This window comes from Narcine bancroftii, chromosome 6 (assembly GCF_036971445.1).
Source record: "Narcine bancroftii isolate sNarBan1 chromosome 6, sNarBan1.hap1, whole genome shotgun sequence".
Taxonomy (NCBI): domain Eukaryota; kingdom Metazoa; phylum Chordata; class Chondrichthyes; order Torpediniformes; family Narcinidae; genus Narcine; species Narcine bancroftii.
This window is the reverse complement of record NC_091474.1, coordinates 206,194,605-206,216,444: the sequence shown is the minus strand read 5'-3', so window position 1 is coordinate 206,216,444 and position 21,840 is coordinate 206,194,605. Positions and strand designations below refer to the sequence as shown.

The window sequence follows — 21,840 nt, the reverse complement described above, 5'->3', positions numbered from 1 at the left end:
GTTATAAAATTATTACTCAGTGCAAGAACAGAATACTGGCTTATTGAGCATTGAAGGTAATTAAAGCTGTCTTTCATGAAAACAGTTTAAGTGGTTTTGCATTCATATGTTAATCTTCTAAAATTCCTTTCTCCTCCACAGAATTAAAATGTGAAATGTACAGGAAGTTAACTCAAATGTGTGATGACTAAACTGATCTGGAGCTAAACACAATCTGCTGGAGAAACTCAGCAGACTGAGCAGCATCAGGTGGGGAAAAAAAAAGAATTGACTATGTTTTAGGCCAGAGCCCTTCATCAGTAATGCAAATATGGTGATGTGGATGAGAACTTTTAAATCCAACTTTGAATAAATCCAACACTGATAACGTGACACCAATGTGGATTGTGTGCTGGTCCAGTATGGGGACACTAATATCCCTGACTGTAAAGCCCTCCGAAAGGTAGTGGACACAGCCCAGGACATCATAGGTAAAACCTTCTCCACTATAGAGAACATCTACAGGGAACGCTGCCATCGGAGAGCAGTAGCAATCATTAAGGATCCACACCACCCAGCACATGCCTGCTGCCATCACGAAAGAGGTATAGGTGCCACAAGGCTCACACCACCAGCTTCAGGGACAGCTGCTACCCCTCCACCATCAACAAACTCAGTCATTCATTTAAGGACTCTTACTTGTGCACTTTATTGATTTTTAAAATTCTCTCTGTATTGCACAGTCAGTTTGTTTATATTCATTATTTGTTTACATGTTTACGTTGTGTACAGTTTTTTTTGCACTACCAATAAGTGGTAATTCTGCCTCGTGTCCAGAAAAAGAATTTCAGGGTTGTATGTGATGTCATATACAGTATGTACTCTGACAATAAATCTGAAATTTGATGACATTTTGATTGATTGCTGAATTTATACCTGTCTTAATTTCATGCTCCGAGGTTCCTGTGACAAGTATTAGGTGAAAGTTAAGTCTTTTAATTTTGCACTTGTGTAAAATTGAATTGAGTTCATGTGTGATTACATTCAAGTCAATCCCTCAGGGACAGATGATCATCATCGCCACCTGAGCTAATGTGAGGAGTGCCAATCACCTGGAATAGAAACAAGTCCAACTTTGCTGGTTCCGATTACAAGTTATTAATATCTGCTTGGTATTAGCGAGAATCTAATGAATAAGCAGTTCTCTGCAGTTTCACACAAAACTGGAAGGCCTTTTTTAACAGAGCGTGAAGCATGGGCACGGTTCTCGATTTGTAGCAAACCATCTGCTCCACTCCATGGCATAACTCTGATATTATTTGGAACTGAAGGGAAAAATGTCACTTGATACTGGGAGTATTGTAAATTCAGTGCTAAAGCAAACATTCCATTTGTAAATTAAATTTTAGTAATGAATTGAATACAATATTATTTAATTATTGGTTCAGAGTTTGGGCATCACAAAATGAACACCATATTCCTGTGAAGGAATATTAAATCAGTTATATGTGGTAAATTTTAATGTTTTATTGTCTGAGCATCATCTGAGCCTCAATTAAAATGGTTTTGATGTGCGCAGTTATATTGCATTCATAAAACTTTATAATGAGCTTATAAAATTAAAAAAAATATTTAGGTTTTTTTAGAAAACATATTTTGCAAGTAAGGCAACAACTATATAAAATAAAAAATTAAACATTTTTGACTGGCATGGATTACGAAAGTTGCTCATTTCAGCTTTAAGTTTAAACGCATTTCATGAACATTTCAACTGAATGCTTCTATTGAATGTCTCTGTTCATGATTTACTATACATGCTAACTCATTTAAAATAAATAGATTGATAATTTGTGAGATAGGACTGAGAACAGGAATTTGATATCAATGCATAAATAATTTGTAAGCTGTTCTTCATTTGTCTAATGGAGGACACAACAACCCTCTGCTCTTCACAGTTAAGTTCTATTTGGAAATGAACCATCTGACAGATTCCTGCAACAACCACTATTATCAATGAAACACTGCATTTTCTCATCAACAAGGCTAAACTATTGCTGCTTCTTTCATTGAATTCTAGCTACAATTCAAATGATGACAAAAGATCAGGAGAATTTTGATTCTTAACTTAATTATTGCTATTCATAATGTTACAGGTTATACTATTATATATAAATTATATTATATATAAATATATAAATATGCTTTTAAAGGAGATAGATTGTGGGGGGGGGGGGTTTAGTGTAGTTCACCACAAACAAGAGTAACACTTCACATCTCATTTAAAATGCAAGAGTTTTGCTGAAGCCAGACATTCAAGCTCTGTATTCTTGCAGAGACAATGAAACTGCTTTGGAAAGAATTTCCAAAGCAGGTGAGAATGGAGAAGTCCAGGCTCAAGTGCGGATAAAGATCTTTCAAGGTTTGGATTTGGAACCTTGGGTGGGGTTCTGGTTTTTACAAGCAGAAAGAGAGGAAAGAAAAAAAACAGGATTTCTCTTCGAGGGAGAGAGAAATCAGTTCTGCAGTAGCTTTTGAGGCTGTAACATGGCAAGCTGGCAGGCTTATTGAAAACCCCATTTTGAAGATGGGTTGTGAGTTTTGAGAGGAAATGGGTGGCTAGAATATTTCTCCTGAAATAAGGGAAACAAGTGGAACTCTGTGGTGACCTGGAAGAAGAGGTTATCATTTTGAAAACCCATGATGGGGCAAGTTTCTTTGACAAGACTGATTGGAGGAAATCTGTTTACGTGTCCAACGAGCCACAATGATCTCTCTGAAACCAACAAGAACCTTCCTGAATGGTTACCATTTATCTTTATGCACCAGAACTTGGTGAAAATGAATAAATGTTAAATTCTGTGCACAGTATAAGAATTGCCTGATACTGGCGAACTTGGAGAAGTGAGAAGTGAATTAAGTTAGGTTAAGTTCACTAGTAATAAGTTAAAGTTTGAACCTGCTTTTATATTTAAAGAAAATTAAAAGCAAGTTTTGTTTAAGTAACCATTTGTCTTGGTGAATTTCTATTGCTGCTGGGTTTTGGAGTCCTCTGGGCTTGTAACAATAAAAAATAAAGATTTTAATAAATACACAAAGTTTTCAAATATTTAAAATATCCACTAAATCCCTACTTGCACTTCATTGAATAGTTGGGGAAGAATAATGCCCTGAAATGACCAGTCCATAATTCGACATTATGTGTTGTATTTGGGTTCTATCCCAATGCAAAATATATGAAACTAATATAAGCACGAATTCATGTAGTTATATAAATATTTAGCAAATGTAAATATTTGCATTGGACAAAATGTTCAGGATTTAATTAAAAGGTTTCAAGTTTGCCAAGATAGTTTTGATCAACCTTGAACATTTTCATGACAGTGAATTATTTCAGTCAACAGGAATTTCAAAAACTTAATGGTTTGAAATATATAATAGCATGGCACATATATTTGGAAAAAAACTGATCCAAAAACATTTGCAATGACCACTCTGTACAATAGATAGCATTAACTTTCATTAATATTATGAGTGCATTACTTGTTGAGTCATTTTATCCGTTGAAGGCTCAATTCATAGATTGCTTTTCTTTTTTGACAGGTAAGAATGCAGAGGGCAATAATCTTCCACATTTTTAATGGATACTTCCTTTAATTTTTCATGTATTTTTCCCTTGTAAATTGGCTATGATGTTTTATTTTAAACAGTTAATCGCTATAAGACTCTAATCATATTATCTGGCCCCAGAAAACTCTTATCGAAGTGGAAGTATATGACAGCCAGATAAATTGGGTATTAGATCTAATCTGGAATGAATTTGTTGGTCCATAAATTTCTACACCAGTTCTAATCCCATGCACAGGTTATGCCTCTGTGCAGAAGACCATTGGAATTCTTTAGCAGAAAACCATATGTACTATATGGTGTATTGTTTCTTAGAAACTCCATGATGTAAGTGAAGAGATTGATAAAAATTCAAAGGAACATTGGTAGAGAGTACTTATAGAGACACATTATTCATAAATCCAAATTAATTCTAAATATCAGAGGAGTTTTAAAATTTAAATTGTTCAGCTTGTTCTTTTTAATACTCCAACTAAAATATTGCAACTGGATATAACTTTACTTGCCTTTTCTAAGAATAGTATTTTGTGTCATAGGATTGCCTAGAGTCAATAGGACTTTGAAAAGGCTTCATCCTGGAACACTGCAGGAGGGACGTCATTAAGGGCCACTGTCAGGTGCAGAATAGTTGGTGTATGCTTGGGATACATATCGAGTGGATACCAAGAATGTACTAAATTGAGCACCCTATCTCAAATTTAAGCATCTGCTGGCACTAATTTGTATTTTTTCATAAGATTACTCTAAGATGAAGGAATTGAATAACAGAAATTCCTGATATTATTCAGTCATCTTGGCCTTTGAAAAAGGGTGATGAATATTAATTGCATCAGATATATTTAGCAAATTTTAAAAATGGCTGCCTGTAAGGGCCTTCTGGTTTAAAAGCAACAGGTTGGAAGTATAGGTGAAGGAAGTTCACAAAAGACTGGAGGTGGTTGTTCCAGGTAGAATAGATCAATCCAAACCCTTGGCTCAATGCAGTAAATTCAATAACACTTCATGGCTGCAAGTTAAGATTCCTAATTAATTTCACCCTGAATAGCATCAGACCTCACATTTCCTCTTTTATCATTAGACTCTTTTAATCACAGCGACGCATGTCCCACCAGTTAATTTTGCTACATTAATAATTACTTGATACACTATTACTTTCCTGTTTTTCTCACACATGTAGTGTCCTCTCTGCACTCATACTTTGCTTTCCCAACATGCATTTGTGTAAAATTTTCCATTGGGCTAACAACAATCCAAAGCCCTTTCTTTAAACTGCAGTTTGCTATGTAACATAAGGGAACAAGCATATCTATATCTCTACCATTACCCTGATAGACATCAGGGGCCAGAGATGGCACACAACTGCTTTTCATTTGCAGAATAGACTGTAAAAACATCTGAAATGTGAAGTAGAATATGTGTACACTTCATGCATCTTGTATACATTTTCTACCTTTTTGATAAAGGGAGAAAAAGTGACGCCTGCCCTTGCTTCTGTATTTCTGAGACCCACAATGTAAAACTGGGCTTGCTGCATTCAGGAAACATATGGTCTCAAAAAACCTGCTTTTAATTAACACATTAATCAAAACATTATCTCCAGCAAAGGTCTAGTCACCGAAGCATATATCATTTGGCCCAATTCATCCTTGCAAGTTGTCTGCCTGAGCTAGTCCCATTTGCCTATGTTTGGCCCATTAAACTTTTCCTAACATGGAACATGGTAATTGTACCACCTCTACTGCTTTATCTGGCAGCTCATTCCATACACCCACCACCCTCTGTGTGAAAAACTTTCCTCTCAGATCTCTTCACATCTTTCCCCTCTCATCTTGAACCCATGCCCTCTAGTTTTAACTTCCTTACCTTGGGAAAATGACAGCTTTTCACCTTCTTTATGACTTCATAATTCTGAAAACATCTATCAGGTTATGCTCAGCCTCCTATAGGGGAAACAATCCTAGCTTATCACTTTCTTTCTCATGGGTTAAGCTGTCCAGTTCAATAAATGTTTACAAAAATTTCTAACATATCACTCAATAGCCCTAAATTCACAAATTCATCCATTTGTTGTCAGGCTTAGTTGGCAAGAGTGATTTAAAAAAATTATATACTTATATGAAGTGTTCAATTTATATATATTTAAATATTTTCCTATGTTTGTAATAAGTTGTGGTCTAAAATAGATCTTTGAACCAATAAGTGAATTAAAAAATATCCATATTTGGAGAGAGTGGCATGACTTATAATGGCATCTGATATGCATCTATTAGCTTATGGCTAGGCAAGCAGCGTTTTTCAAACGGAAGGACGCTGCTCCGCCTACTCATACTTAATGGCAAAGTGCCGTCATGTCATGCTTAAATTTAGAGAAGATTAGATGCTCAATTTCTGATTGGCATTTATATTTTCAATCACTGTGGAGACCCTTTTTGAATTACTTTTATAATCTTTGATTTGGTATTAATGCAGAGATATTGACTAATAAGGTAATCTATAATTCTGATAGGGAATTTTTTTCTCATCTCCTTGCCAAACAGTTTTTTTTGGTAGTGGGTTTAGATTTTCTTTTCATAAATAAAATAATAAAATGTTCCTATAATTTGTTTGATTGAGAGTGTGGGGTACCTTGGATGAAATGGTATGATCTAAGTGTAATACATTATTTTTTGTTTTTTTTAATATGTGCTCTGTATTTTTTTAATGTGGAATTTCAATTTCAATAAAAAATATTGAAAAAGCAGAAAAAATCTCATATTTAAGGATGGCAACTAATGGATGCAATTAAAAAGAATGATAGGGAAGATTACATTATATACGAATCTCTGAAATGGGATTACCAGGTAAATGACAAAATTCAGAATTTTGAATTTTGCACGGAGGTGACCAAATCTACCCAAATATTTTACAACTTGTAGTTAGGTGGTCTTCTTTCTGAATGCTGTTGGCTATAGTCATAACTTGATAACATCTGCGATTACTTGCTGGGTAGCTTCACTTTGAAATGATATTGTACGACAATTCACAGACTGGGGAACAACATTTTGATGGGTAGTCTATTAAAGGGACTGTCTGACAGGAAGCCAGTTAACATTTCAATGACGAACACTTGTTTCTCAGCAAGGAATGCAAACATTTCTATTGACTCTTTGATCGTGGGTTGACTGACAGCTGCTTAATAAGCGACCTTTGGTCTGAAATACTTATCATGACTTTTCTCAGTGTGTGGTTTATCACAAATTAAGTTTGTGGGGAATCATGTAATTTATGTGCAGTAACAGATCACGAACATTTACGGAATTCATTCCATGCAAAAATCTGTAATTATTTAAAATGAGCTATTTTAAGTTTTTTATTATTTTAAACCATGAATAGAAAATAGTTAACATTTGACTGTCTGACTGATACTGAGACTGGGTGAATTTAGTCCTACTTCAGTGATGCAATCCTTGACCTACATCCAGTCACGAAGAATTATATTGTCTGCCTTAGAAAAGAAGCAAACACCAAACCAAAATTAACCATCTGATTCTGTATGTCTTCTTTAGCATAAAATAAATGTGTTAGCTTTAGTTTAAATTCATTAATCTAGATCAGTTATTGAACAGATCTTGGTTAAGAAGACTTGGATGCAATATAAATGATCAGAGATTTATTAAATTGAAATAAAGGAGATTTTTCTTTAAACAGAGTTAGGTGAAGATGCTGAAACAGTTAGTTATGAAAGGAGAGCCAACATTTAAGTGTAGTTTAGAAAGGGAGCTAAAGCTGAAAAAAAAGTTTGAAAGAGCAGGTATAAGGCAGGCATCAGTGATTCATATCACAAACTGGTCCTAGTGCTGCAAATGTATTTAACGTTAATGACTGATCATTCATTGCAACATTAAAGTGGCATTATTATTTTTCTACCCATTTAATCTGGTTTTCTTTATATATAAGCAAATAATTGGAAAAGCTAGTCAGAACTTTTACATAACTCGGTGGGGAAAATAAATTTGAGGAAGGTGAAAAGTGTCTCCAAAGTGATGGGGAAGGTGATAGGGAGGGGGAGGGGGAGGGGGAAGGTGAGGGGGAGGGGGAAGGTGAGGGGGAGGGGGAAGGTGAGGGGGAGGGGGAAGGTGAGGGGGAAGGTGATAGTGATCATGAAGTGATCGTGTCAGTGAAGGTGACAGTGAAGGTGACAGTGAAGGTGACAGTGAAGGTGACAGTGAAGGTGACAGTGAAGGTGACAGTGAAGGTGACAGTGAAGGTGACAGTGAAGGTGACAGTGAAGGTGACAGTGAAGGTGACAGTGAAGGTGACAGTGAAAGGGTCTGCAGGTGACAGAGGAGGAGGGAAAGAAATGGTTAATGTAGGGAAATGTGGGTATTTGCTTTGGTAGGAAGAACAGAGTGCTTTCTAAAAGGAGAGAAATCAGTAAACCGTGTTGCACAGAGGGATCTTGGCAAATATGAAATGCAGAGAGTTGATGATGAAGAATATGAATGGCGTGTTGACCTTTTTGCAAGGAAGTTGGAATTCAAAGCAAGGAAACTTTGCTACATTATACAGGGTTTTGGCATACTATGTGATGATGTGCTGTTTTGGCTTCTGCAGCTAGAGGAAGTACTTGCCTTGAAGTCAGTGTTCAGCAGATTTACTTGAATGTTTTTTGGGATAAGAGACTGAAAATATAAAAAGAGACTGAATAGCACTGGCTCGTCTTCACTAGAATTTATAATGATGAGAGGTAATCTCATTGCAACATGCAAGACTTTGACAAGGTGCATGCCAAGTGGCTCCTACCCATCTGTTGTGTTGACAAGTAGGGACAGGACATTTGCCGTGAGATTAAAAAAAATCTTTATGGTGTTTAATATCAATGATTAGTATCAGCCATGATTTTTCAAATGGCAATGAAACATTTTTTTAGTAATTGTTTCTTTTCCTGTCTTCTAGTTAATCCGTGAAGTTGTCAATAGAATGCTAATCACACAGTCTGTAACATTAGTCTCCTGTAATAACACATATAACCATTGTTCAAATATTGTAAGGAAAATTATTGCCTCATTGACCATCAGTGACTTGAACAAATTAAATTGCCAATGTTCAAATATCAGATGCTAAGCATTCGGATGCAAATAATAATGAGTCACATGATATTAAAGAAGCATTTTAACGAATCAACTTCCTGGACATGAAGAGCATTGGAAATGTGCCAATTTGATTGCAGGAATGGCAGCAGCATAAAATGAGCATGAGGTCCCTTCAGCATATTCATCGCCTCCTAGCTTTTATGATTTTTCATTAACCTGTACTTAAAAGAAACAATTGTATATTGGCAAAGATTGGGTAAGTTTCTAGTTGGAGTTTTTTTAAAAATTTCCCTTAGTGTAGAGCCAGGAGAGCTCAGTTTCCTCGGCTTAACAGTTGACTACTTCCTCAGCCAACTCCTTATAGGACACCTGAGAGAGTCTCTGTCAGCTTCAATACAGCTAGAAGTCCTTCCTCAATATTTTAGTGAGCTGTTTGCAGATATCAAAGGGCATCCAAAGTTTTTTGACATTCTCTCAGTTTTCTTTAAGTTTCTCTCTTTTCTGTTGCATTCATCACTATCTGTGCCCAATTTCCAAGCCTGCAGGGTCATTATTTTAAACAATATTGTCTGGAAAACAATGCTTAAAATTCAAAATTCGTACAAATGGAAAATATATTTTCCATAATCATTATAAGACACATAGTACAGTAACATCTTCAAGTTGGAATAAATCTATTATGAAGTGTACATCATGCAACATAACACTGGAAAACATTTTTCTTTGGAGAGTTGAATTATAGGATTATTTTCATTTTCATCTCTTTTTTCATTCCAAAGATCTTGCTGTAAGGCTTTATGTGGACATTTTGTGAACAGAAGATACTAATGTGGTAATCATTAGTCAGATAAAATGTATTTACCTGCTGACTTCTGCAATTTGTGACAATTTCAATTATTGTCTTGCTTTCATGTTAAATAAAGTAAGAATGAGTCTCATTGAAATTGCATTGCTAAAAGAAAACACTTGAGAAATTGTTGACATGAGCAGTGAACTATCTATTGATATAGCCTGAGAGATTGATGCGCCTGCAAGTGTAATTTTGATGTAGCTCCGCAAAAGGTTTGGAAACAAGCTGAAGTGTAGGGGGTTAGGATACCAGAATAGGAAGGCAGCAGTGTGCACCAATAACACTGGACAACAAAGATTTTGCTGCCTGAACACTTTTGGGTGTATCTTATGGATTTTGGGCTGCTGATCACAAAAATCACCATAAAATTTTCATATCACCTAACATTTTTTCGATCTAACCTATTTTTGTGATTTCCTGGCATACTTTAAGTCTACTTCAAGCATACAAAACAATGAAGTGCAACATGTCATTTAAAATTCATTTTCTGCATTTGCACTTGGACTTCGTCTCTGCTGATCTTGGTGCAGTCAGTGATGAACATGGTGAAACGTTTCACCAGGACATTGCGACCATGGAAAAGTGGGATCAGGGCAACTGGAATCCATCAATGCTGGCTGACTATTGTTGGACACTGACACAAGAGGCATCAGATGCTGAGTACAAAAAAAAATCAATGGCAAAATATTTCTAGGTCATTTGAACTTACACAATGTGCTAGCATCATTATGTGCTTATACATGCTAAATTCAATAAAAATTAATTTAATGTTTCTCCATCTTCCTACATGATACAGCAAATCTGAAATTACCTTTGTGTTCAGCATGAAGTTGTCTATGATAATCCCCACTTTTTTTCAGGAAGCAAATGTTATGAAAAAAGTTCTTGTCCAGTGTTATCAGGGGACATGAGTTCAAGAATAATTGTGGCAGTCCGATAATTTGAATAATCAGGAGTAAATACAATGACCTCGAAATTGAATTATGTGATGTCACATCTTTGGCAAAATATATCAACATTGGAAATTAAGATGCATGAATTCCAGTGATCAGGTCCTGATTTAGTGTTTATTTAAGACAGGATTTAACATATTTTCTTTCAGCAGTCTCCAGAGCTCCTGAGAGACATTGTCTCTCTCTCTCTCATGAACCCTTGATATACCAGTTTCATTCAATATCTCTGCAAAGGCAACATGCATGAAAGAAAGGCCTTTCCTAGTGTAAGGCATCATTCTGAATGTACAACCCCTTGGTTTTTGCATGCCACTAAATTTGCTGGTAGCAGGTTCTTGAAAAAATGTTTATTGGCCCTTCTTCTCATCCCAGACATGGCCCAGAGACTACTGCAAAGTTCTTCCGTGAATATCTGGAAACTATCTGGATGAGTCTAACAATTCTCAGATTCTTTCAGCAAGATCTGTAGTTATGCCATTTCTCATGATGGAAGAGACCCATTCTGGAGATGGCTAGATTGTGGTTAACAGTTGGAAGGTAGTGGGCCAAAGAGTGTTAAACACTGACTCCAGGTCTGATGAATATCAAGACATACATAAGCAAAGAAGGAAACATTCTCTGCATGATATCTATTCTTCTCCCTTAGCAGAAGATTCAGCCCAACCCTTGGATGAAGCATTCATCACAGAACATGTTCTGATTGGGGACATCATCAATAGTGGCTGTGGTGGTACACCACCGGCCTACTGCAGGGGGCAACCTCTGTACCTGCAGGAGTGTAATGGGATAGAACAACACCTGGCCGGCTGTCAATCAGTCAGCCTGAATGGATCAAGCCCCCACCGGTCAGGTGCCAATCACCCTCTGGGATATAAGCCTGCGCCGGCCTCCCGAAGCCTCACACAGAGTTGCTGCAGCTACAGCCAGCCTGGCTCTGTGGAAGTCTTTGTGGATTAAAGCCTGTTGTACAGTCTTTACCTTGTGTGTGTCCGGTTATGGCTAACAGCGCACCACAGTGGCTCAATGGACTGAGGTTACCAAGTACTCATAGGTATAGCTTCCACTAAGTCTGTAACTTGAGGTTTGAGAACAGGTGGAAGAAGTAATTTCTCCAATTCATCCTAATTAATCTACAGATAAACCCCGATTTACAATGGGAGTCTTTTCTGGGACTCACATCATAAATTGAATTTGTCCATTGTTGTTTGCCATAAATATTAATAATCTAGATGATAGGGTGGTAAATTAGATTAGTAAGTATGCAGATGATAAGAAGATTGATGGTGATGTGGACAGTGAAGAAGATTATCAAAGTTTGCAGTGGGTTATAGGACAATTAGAAGAGTGGGCTGAAAGATGGCAGATGGAGTTTAATATTGATAAATGTGAGGTGCTACATTTTGGTGGGACTAATCAGCAAAGGTTATAGATATTATATGTTGGCAATTGAGGAGTGCAGTAGAACAAAGGGATTTAGGAATTGTGGTACATAATTCATGAAAGTTGAATCACATGTATATAAGGTAATGATGAAAGCATTTGGTATGTTGGCCTTCATAAATCATAGTATTGAATATAGGAGTTGCAATGTCACGTTGAAGTTGTATAAGGCATTGGTGAGGCCAAATTTGGAATAGTGTGTGCAGTTTTGTATGCTGAATTATAGGAAGGATGTAAACAGAATAAGGATTTACAAGAATATTGCCTGGGTTTCAGGGTTTGAGTTACAGGGAAAGATTGAGCAAGTAGGGAATTTATTCCCTGGAGTGTAGAAGATTGAGGGGTGATTTGCTAGAAATATTTAAAATTATGAGGGAAACAGAGAGTCAATATGGACAGGCTTTCTCCCTTTAGAGTGGGGGGAGATTCAAGTGGGATTGAGATTGAAGGGGGAAAAGTTTTGGGGAAACGAGGGGGAATTTCTTCACTCAGAGGGTGGTGCAGGTGTGGAATGAGCTTCCGGCTGAAGTGATAGATGCAGATCAATTTTAATATTTAAGGAGAAGTTGGATAGGTATATGGATGAGAAAGGCATGGAGGGTTATAGGCCTGGTGAGGGTCAATGGGACTGGTGGGGAACAAGGTATTCAGCATGGACTAGAAGGGCTGAACTGGCCTGTTTCTGTGTTGTAATTGTTATATAGTTATAATACTGACATCCCCGCTCCTGATGCTCTGTGAAGCACCTGAGTACATTCTGACATGTAGTGTCACTCAAATATAAATTGATGTCTATTAACCACAAATTTGTATGGAAATTGTCTTGAGAATAGCATAATGCATTTTAACTCTGGTTTATGATTGTCATTCCTTGTTTTCCTCTCTCACGCAGATTTGCTCAGGATTTAATACCCTGCTCCTCCCGGGAGCCCGAGGTCCCTGTTCCTGCCGGGAGCTTGACTTCCCCGCTCCTGCTGGGAGCCCAACATCTCTGCTCCTGCTGCAAGCCCGACGTCCCCGCTCCTGCTGGGAGCCCAAAGTTTCTGCTTCTGCCGGGAGCCCAACCATCGTGAACTGTAGTTTGGCCACCCCTACTCTAGATGTTCCCAGTTCAGAAGAACTTTAGAGACATTCTTTCAGGAATCATCCAACAAAATGACAAAAATGATTGGAGACAGAGAGGTTCTGAAAGGGGAAAGAGGTGTCAAAAATAGTCAAATCAAATCTATGGATGATTTCTGACATTTCTCCCCCTCCTTTCTGACCATCGTATCTTTGAAATATTGTAAGTCGGAACATCATAAGTCGGGGTCTATCTGTATAGGTTTCATTTACATCTTTTGATTAGGTCATTTGTAGAAGTGACCACAGCATATCATTGTAGAGACAAAAATCTAATCTTAACACTAAGAATGCCTTCTGCCATGCTGTGTCACTACCATTGCACCAAATGGGATAGATTCAAACAGATTAAATGGCTCAAAGCTGGGCAACCATGACGATCTGTGGTTCATTAATAGCAGGAGATCCACTTACCATAATCTATAATTTCATGGGCTGGAATGCAATTTACTCTACTATTATGATCAAAGGAGGTCAATGGTGTGCAAAAAGCAGCAGCAAAAACAAAAATGAATTCCTACGGAGCGACATTGCAACTCAGCATTAAATTCATGGTTAGTTCTGGAAAAAAATATCCAGTAGATAAACGTAAAAAATCCAACAACAATTTAACAGATCAAATCTCAGTAGCCCTATGATATCCCATTATGTGCAGTTGTGGACAGTGAAAAATAGGTATTGGGAGAAGGTGAATGCATGCCTCAAGAACTGGATGCATGGTATACGAGTATAAATTTGTTGAAATCATTAGCCAGAAACACTAAGTGGGTGAACCATCTATTCTTCTCCTGAGGACCCCACCATCACTAAAGCTAGCCATCACCAAACTCACACCAAATGATATAATAAAGTCTGACAGCCCTGTGTCTAATAACGTCTCCTGGACTCAAGCATCATTAGCTGGATTGTCTAAACTGCTCCCCATTCCAGTTTAAGGTCTGACGAGGGAATATCATTGGTTATTTTGCAGGGCTCCTTTCAAATGATGGAGAAGCTTTAGTTTAAATTCAATAAGACCTGGTCAAGGATCATAGTTGCCCTTATATCATATCATTGCTGATCTCCAACAAGTCATGATCTCCAACAAGAGAGAACTCTCCCTCTTTGGCAATCAACAACATTACCATTCATAAATTCCTCTCTATCAGTATCCTGGGGTTCATTATTGAGCATTGTCTCATAAAAAACTGTGGTTCTAAGTCAGTGACTTGGCCTGTAGAAATGAGCTTACCCGAACTCATAACCATCCCAAAGGCATTTTTGGAGTGTGAAGGATTAATGACCACTAACTACATTTGATACCATCTTGGATGATGTCCCCACATTACTGACATCCTGTTCACTACTCTAGATATTTATTACCACCTTCATTAAGGAACTGTGAAAGTTGGGTTAGAATGCACACTACTAACCAAATTTCACAATTCACCAAGGTTTCTTGACTGCACTACCCAAACCTGGCATGAATAGGGTAGCAGGTGGACGCAATTTCGCCAGCCAGTCACACATCGCGGAGGCATTCGTTTAATTTGGCAGCAAAGTTAGCAGTGACACTGTGGGCTGAAGGGCCTGTTCCTATGCTGTTCTGTTCTATCTTCATCCTTCACTGTGACTGTTGCTTGCTATGCTAGGGAATCTTTCCATCTCAAGGCCATCAGCAGTGAAGAGACTGGCTTTTTCCACCTTCCCAGGGATAATTAGAAATTGCTATCAAATGACGGCCTTATCATCAACACCTACATCCCACATCTTGAGATTCAATCAAAGAAAAATTGCGCTCCTGAAATATTGGCTGCCAGATCACTAGTGAATGATGGCCGAGGCTTCAGCTGCCAATTTTTGAACAGAAGGAGTTTCTTGCTTAGACTTTCCTAACTTTCTGCCTCTCTTTCCTTCTTTAAGATGCCCTTTAAATTTATAAATTTGAACATGATTTCTGTGATCAAATCTCACATCTCCTTGTGCACCCCAGTGTCAATTTTGTTCAGCAATTCTCCTTGGAACATCTTGATGATGTTTACTTCATTAAATGGACCAGTTAAATCAAGTTGTTTCTGTGAGTGTACCAAGATAATCTACTGTATTGTCCCAAATTCTTTAACGGGTGCTAAGAAAAAGTATGCTACCTTGGTTGAATGGGATATGGACAAGCGCACAATTAATATAGGGTAAAAAATGATTAGTAGCTAATTGGTCAGGACACCAACAGATTCAATTCTTTTTAAAACGCGCAATTACTCTGCCAACATCAAATTACTTGATAATGCTATTGTTTGTTGTTAATTAGAATTTTATTAGCTATAAAAGCAGAAAACGAGAAGAAAGGAGCACTGCACTCAGATCACACTGCCACACCATGCACTGTACCATAATCTGCCATACTTGTCGCAGATGTAGGGGTGCTGCAACCCAGCAACCAGTCTGCAGTGTTTAAAATAGTCATGGTATCTCCTGAAGAGGAAAAGTTAGAATCATGTTTAGTTCAGGGGTTTTAATCGCATTTTATTATTTGATAGTATGCTAATAAATTAATGCAATCATACACCAAAGATGCTGGACGGATTGAATAGATGCATTTCCAAGCAGCGTGTCTTGGATATATGACAGCTGATTGGCGTCACAAGTTACATAGAAGAAAAATTACCAGTGAAACAAGTCTGAGTTATTTAACTTACCAAGCATTTTTTAATGGTGATAATATAAAAATTGGAAGTGACAGGTGAATAATTAATGGGGTACATTTATAAAGATGGCTGAGTAATTGCAGGAAAGAAATGCAGGTGATATTAAGCACAGCAAGCCTATGTCATTTTCAGTCCCCTTTACTCCGCACATTCATGAGTTCAAAAAGGTTTACATTAGTTAAATAAACAGCGCTATGTTGTTCAGCAAAGCCACAAAAATCACTTAAACCACATCTAAGTAAGATATCAAAGAAACAGTATGCTTCCCCTTGGTAAGTCAGTCATTACAGAATAGTTCCCCTTGGTTTTTCTTGGCCTTGGTGCATCTTAGTGAATCCAACAAATATGCTTGGAAACAATATTTTTTTGCCTTTGGCAATTTGGCAGACAAAATGACAAACTGCACATGGAGAATAAATTGAGCAGATTATTTAATGGTCTCAAGAAAAACAATAATTGAAGCCCTAAGCAAATTTTGATCTAGATAATAGATTCATTTTGTACAAAAATAAGTAATTACAAAAATCAAAATTAAATTAAAAAAATGTTACCTCACAATGCTGTAATACACCGACGCCTAGTCTAATCTTTGCCTAATTCACTACCAGTATTATTGCAGTACATCTCAAAGATCTTTTAACAACAGATTATGGATAAGCCACACTAGGTTTGCCCAATATGGTCTCCAGATAAATTATGTGTACAATGAAATACTGCTATATCTATGGATGCAAAACACAGAAGAACTCAGCTGGTCTCACAGCATCCATAGGAGCTAAATATATTAGACTGATATTTCGGGTGTGAGTCCTTCCTCAAGGCATGAGAGAAACACTTTACTGTTTCACTTCCTATCTATGGATGCAACCAGTTTATATTTTTTTCCAATATTCAGTGATGGGGGTATATTTATTGTCCCATTCATTGCAATGTAACAGGAAATTAGAATGACCCCTGAGGATCAAAGATAAGTAATTTTTTTAAAAAGGAAAAAGTAATTAAAACATATAAATCCAATGTCACACCTGCTTCATTAAATTTTTCTAATTAAGAAAAAAAATGGTAATAAAACCAGGAAATGGATAGAGATTATATAATTTATAATACAACTTTCAGATTTGGTGCTTTTCCATTACTAAATTCTGTTGGCACAAAATATTTTCTAAATGAACAAAATAACAAACTATAGACCAAAGAAAGAAAATCAGTGAGTGAGAGTGAGAGAGAAGACAGTGACAGAAAGAGAGTCTGTGTGTGTGTATACAAGAAGTAATAAGAGTTTATTGTCATATGTACAGACACGCTGAAATTCTTACTTACTGCAGCCAATTAGGAATGTAAGATGCACAAACTACAATAGTATATGACAAATTACCACAATATATCAATATGGAAAAAGAGATAATAAATATAAATATATTCGCAGATGGAGTTAGTACAACAAAAAAAAGTGACATTTCAATTGTGCAAACAGATCCTTTGGTGGTCCCGAACAATTTAATTCAATTAAACAGACCCTTCCAGCCCATGAGCCCTTAATGCCCAAATAGCCCAATCAACCTTTAACTCTCATACATTTTGAAAGGTAGGAGGAAACTGGACCACCCAGAGTAAATCCACAGAGAGAGAGAGTGGGGAGTATGTACAGACTCCCTACAGATACCTCTGGATTTGAACCTGAGTTGCGGCTCTGTAACAGTGTTGCACTAACCGTGCTGGTCTTGTTTATGGTTAGGGTTGGAGTAGTAAGAGAGTTTCAAGATCCTGGTAGCTGGTGGATAAAAACTGCTTTAAGCTGCTGAACTTCAGGCTTCTGTATCTTCTGCCTGATGATAGCAGCAAGAAGAGGTCGTGACCAGAGTGATGGGGATCCTTTATGATGACGGCTGCCTTCTTGAAGCAACGTTTCACATAGATGCCTTCAGTACATGAGAGGTCAGTGCCTGTGATGAACTTGGCTGGGTTAAGCTTCTCCTACTTTTATTTCCTATTTTTGTAAACAGTATTTATTTGATGCATTTATTTATGGAAAAGAAATGCACATTTGTAAATTATTACCCAATATTCTACATTCTTCTTGAGAGCAGATGGAATTCTTTCACGAAATCACATATGAAGTAAGAAAGTTCGATGAATGAAGACAGTTGCTTCCACATTCACTGTGATCACCAGTACAGTCTTTTTTGTTGATTCTTTATTGAACTCATTTCAGAAATGTGGTAATTTTTATGATTTACCTTCATGCTTCTAATGTTATGCTAAATTATGGCAAATGAAATGTTGTGTAGTCATTGTTTATAATACTAGCATATAGTTAGCAATTTTTTTTTAAAACGGTGAAAATATTTATGAAGAGCTTCTTGAAGGGTAAGACAATAATAGGAATGTAACAATTTTTGTATTAATTTTTATTTCTGCCTATAAAATCTTCAATGAACAAAGGACATTTTTAAACCTAAAATTCCAATTATGTTAGGACTTTAGCCTTTATTAAAAGATCTTGCTACTTTGGTATTTCTTAATAATGTTCCACTGGGAAACTGTGGGGCACAGTGGAAAATATTTTGCACCAATCAGAATAGATGAGGTGATAATCTAGACTCTGATGCCTGTGAACTTTAAGTGAAATATTCGGAGAACCTCAACTCTGAGACAGTCAGTCATGCAATATTTGCAAACTGGAACAACAAGGTGTTTGAGGTCTGGCTGAGCCACTCAAAACATTGTTTTGTAAGAACTGGAATAGGCCATTCAGGCACTTGAGGCTTTGAATTATCAGTGAAATTGTGGCTGGTCTTCATCTTTACTTTGCATTCCTTATATACTTGGCTAACAAAAATATACTGCTTTAGGTTATTGAGCTTGCATCAACCTCTTTTTGTCAGTGACGAACTCATATTCCTCCCACACTGTGAAGAGGTATTTCCTACCTTTTCTTGATTTAGTTTTAACTATCCTAGGCTTCTGTACAAAAGAAAAATATCTTTCTTCTATATTCCATTAGTTACAAGTCGAGCTCATGAAATCACAGCTCATAATTCTTCTCCTACCATCCTGGCAATAGTTTGGTGGTAGTGCAGCTAATATACCTTTTCTGTGAAGAACATCTATATGTCTCCACCTGGTCCTCTCTTTCTGTCCCGTGGTGAGAACTGTACACACTAGATGTGATCCAACCAGGACTTTGCGCAGCTTTGGATGACCTCTGCCCCCTTATTATAGCCCAAGCATATGGTTATCTGTTTGTCAATTGTTATTGATGGACCTGCACATCACTTTGTTTCTCCACTTCTTGTAGGGTGATATAATTTAAGAAGTCTTTTTCTTGAATCAATGATCTCAAACTTACTTTCACATTGACATAATAGTTACAGTTCAAAATAACATTATAGGTTGTATAGCACTTTTGAGACATACCGAAATCATGAAAAAAAGTATTATTTGAATGTACAACTATCACCATGTAATTTCTGCATTATGTACTTTTACATAATTGATTGATTCGATCTCTGAGGTGATAAAAAGACTTTTTCCATTCATCCATTTCAAGCACCCATATGTCTATCTCCCACAACCGAACCAACATTCTAACTAGGTCAATAATTATTTCATGACCTCCAATTTTTCCTTATAGTCTCTTTTGTGGAGCCTTATCAAGTCAAGTTTATTGTCATCTGATTGTACAAGTACAATCTCGGTGTAAAATAAGCAGATACACAACCAGACATAACACACATACAGGTAAGCAATATATTTATTTCAATTTTTAATTTTAATTAAAGAAATTTGCACATACAGCATGGTAACAGGCCCTTTCGGCTCATGAGAGGGTGCTGCTCATTTACACCCAATTGATCTAAAATCCCTGGTATGATTTATTTTGGAGGACAAGTATTTCAGCTATGCAAGTAATTAAATAACTATAGTTTTGTACATATGAGAGTCTCGGATGGTTAATGTGAGCAGTTCCTTTGGTCGTTCAGAATTCTCACTGCCTGTGGGAGAAGCTGTTCTTCAGCCTGGTGGTGCTGGCTCTGATCCTCCTGTATCTCTTCCCTAATGGGAGCAGCTGAAAGATGCTGTTTGCAGGGTGGGAGGGGTCCTCAATGATTTTTTAAACCCTCTTTAGACATTGATCCTGGTAAATCACATCGATGGGTGGGGGTGGGGGGGGAGAGAGTGAAGGATACTCCAGTGATCCTCTGTTACTTTTATGGTCCTGTGGATTGACCTCCAATCCATTTCTCTGCAGCAACCATACCACACTGTAATGCAGCTGGCGAGGACACTCTTGATAGAGCTCCTATAGAAGATTGACATAATGGTAGCCAGTAGCCGTGCCTGCTTTAGTCATCTCAGGAAGTGCAGTCGCTATTGTACCTTCCTGACCAGGGAGAAGATGTTGAGTGTCCACAATAGGTCACTAATTAAGTGAACTCCAAGGAACTTGGTGCTCTCCAATCTCTCTACTATAGAGCCGTTGATGTGGTGGTTGTTTCTCGTCCCCCTTAAGTTCACAATCATGTCCTTTGTCTTGTCCACGTTGAGACTCTCATTCCATGAAAATGCCTTGGAATGTCTTCTCAAAGATCAATTAAATCACATCAACTGTCTCACTCTTCATTTACTCCCTCATAAAATTCACATGTGGCAGGACTTTCTCTTTACAATTATATGTTGTTTCTTACTATTCAGCTCAAATTTCTCTAAGTGCTCAGGCACCATCCTGTGTAATTGATTCCAATAAGTTCTCCATGGAGATGTTTTACCAACTGGTATTTAATTTCGTGGTCTCTCTCTTTCTTATCTTTGCTCAATTAATGAAGTTGCATTTAGGGTCAATTCCTGAATTGATGGAAATGTGAAAGTTTACGGTGAAAGCAGCTGCAATTGTCTTGGTTACTTCCTTGAAACTCATGCCTTGGGAATTTCTGAGTCAAGAGCCTCTGTTTTTTTCTCAGTTTATTTTCTTGCTTATGTTCAGTGAGTTTGACTCATTCTTAGTTTTCTGGATCATCAAGTACTTCATCCATTTCCTCTCCCATGATGACTAACACAAATTTATTATTTATCTAATTTCTTACATGTATTTGTAATATTAGCCGCATTTATTTTAAATGCTCCATTTGCCCATTTAGTTCTTCAGCTACTTATAGGTGTTGGTTTCCCGATGGCATCTCACACAATTTCCTTTCTTTCTTCTCTTTTTTTGTTAAGTTTATTACCTCTTCTTCCTTCAGCTGTTCTTTTTTTCTCTTCCAGATTCTGGATTCAAATGATCCTTTAGACTTTTGCACACACTTTTATTGATCTGCTCTCTCTTAGTTACCTTTAGTTCTTCTTTTAACTTCTTTTAAAACCTAACATTGAATTTGATTATATGATGCTCACTGTTTGGATATAATAATATCATTACCTAATTCTGGCTTATTAATTATTTCTGTTTGTCCTTGTGACAGACTTGTGTTATTATTAATCTTTAGGTTATTATATATATTTCTTAGTAAAGTTATTGGGTGGGTTTAAACAGGGAAACACATACAAAGACACTTACACACAGAGAACACCATTTGGAGAGATGATGTGTCTCCTATGTTCAGCTGTAAACAAGCTTGTATCATTGTTGAATAGGAAGCCTGTTTGCTCAAAGAGACCAGCCTGATTGCTACTTCAGAGCATTAGCAGTTTAATGGTTGTTATCCATTGAAACCTGGAACAATGATGTTTACTCAGAAAACCATCTGGTCAAACAAAAGACCATTTTCAGATGATCTTATGAACCAGATCATCTGAAGTAAGAAATGCAGTAACATTCAGTGAGACAGGCACTGCTGTATTTTCCCTTGTCAGGGAAGGAACACAGAAGGAGTGGCTTTGAAGAAAAGGGCCACTTTGACTGTCACTCTTGATCAAGAGAGTGTAGGTCATTTCATTTAACCCTTGCCTGGGTTTGTGAAATCATCGTGGAAATCACAAGTTCTGCAGCCTCTATGCAAGAGAGGGGAATTATTTAAAAAAGTCATTTGTATGAATAAGCTATTCTACAAGAATTTGTAAGTTTGAGAACTTTTGAACAGTTTTAAGACTCAGAGTTTCAACACAAAAGATTTCTAAGA

The 21,840-nt window shown here is 37.1% G+C and overlaps 1 protein-coding gene across 10 annotated transcripts in view; it reads right to left on the bottom strand.

The window, feature by feature from the left end:
• eya4 (EYA transcriptional coactivator and phosphatase 4) overlaps positions 1-21,840 on the bottom strand; it is a 475,725-nt gene that overhangs the window by 147,104 nt on the left and 306,781 nt on the right. For 4 of the 10 annotated variants that reach the window (XM_069887302.1, XM_069887300.1, XM_069887303.1 and 1 more), the window contains one exon: positions 15,423-15,491. The exons of the other annotated variants lie outside the window; for them this stretch is intronic. In XM_069887302.1, coding sequence (XP_069743403.1) covers positions 15,423-15,491 — 69 coding nt within the window. The remainder of the gene's footprint in view (positions 1-15,422; positions 15,492-21,840) is intronic. 10 annotated transcript variants of the gene reach the window in all.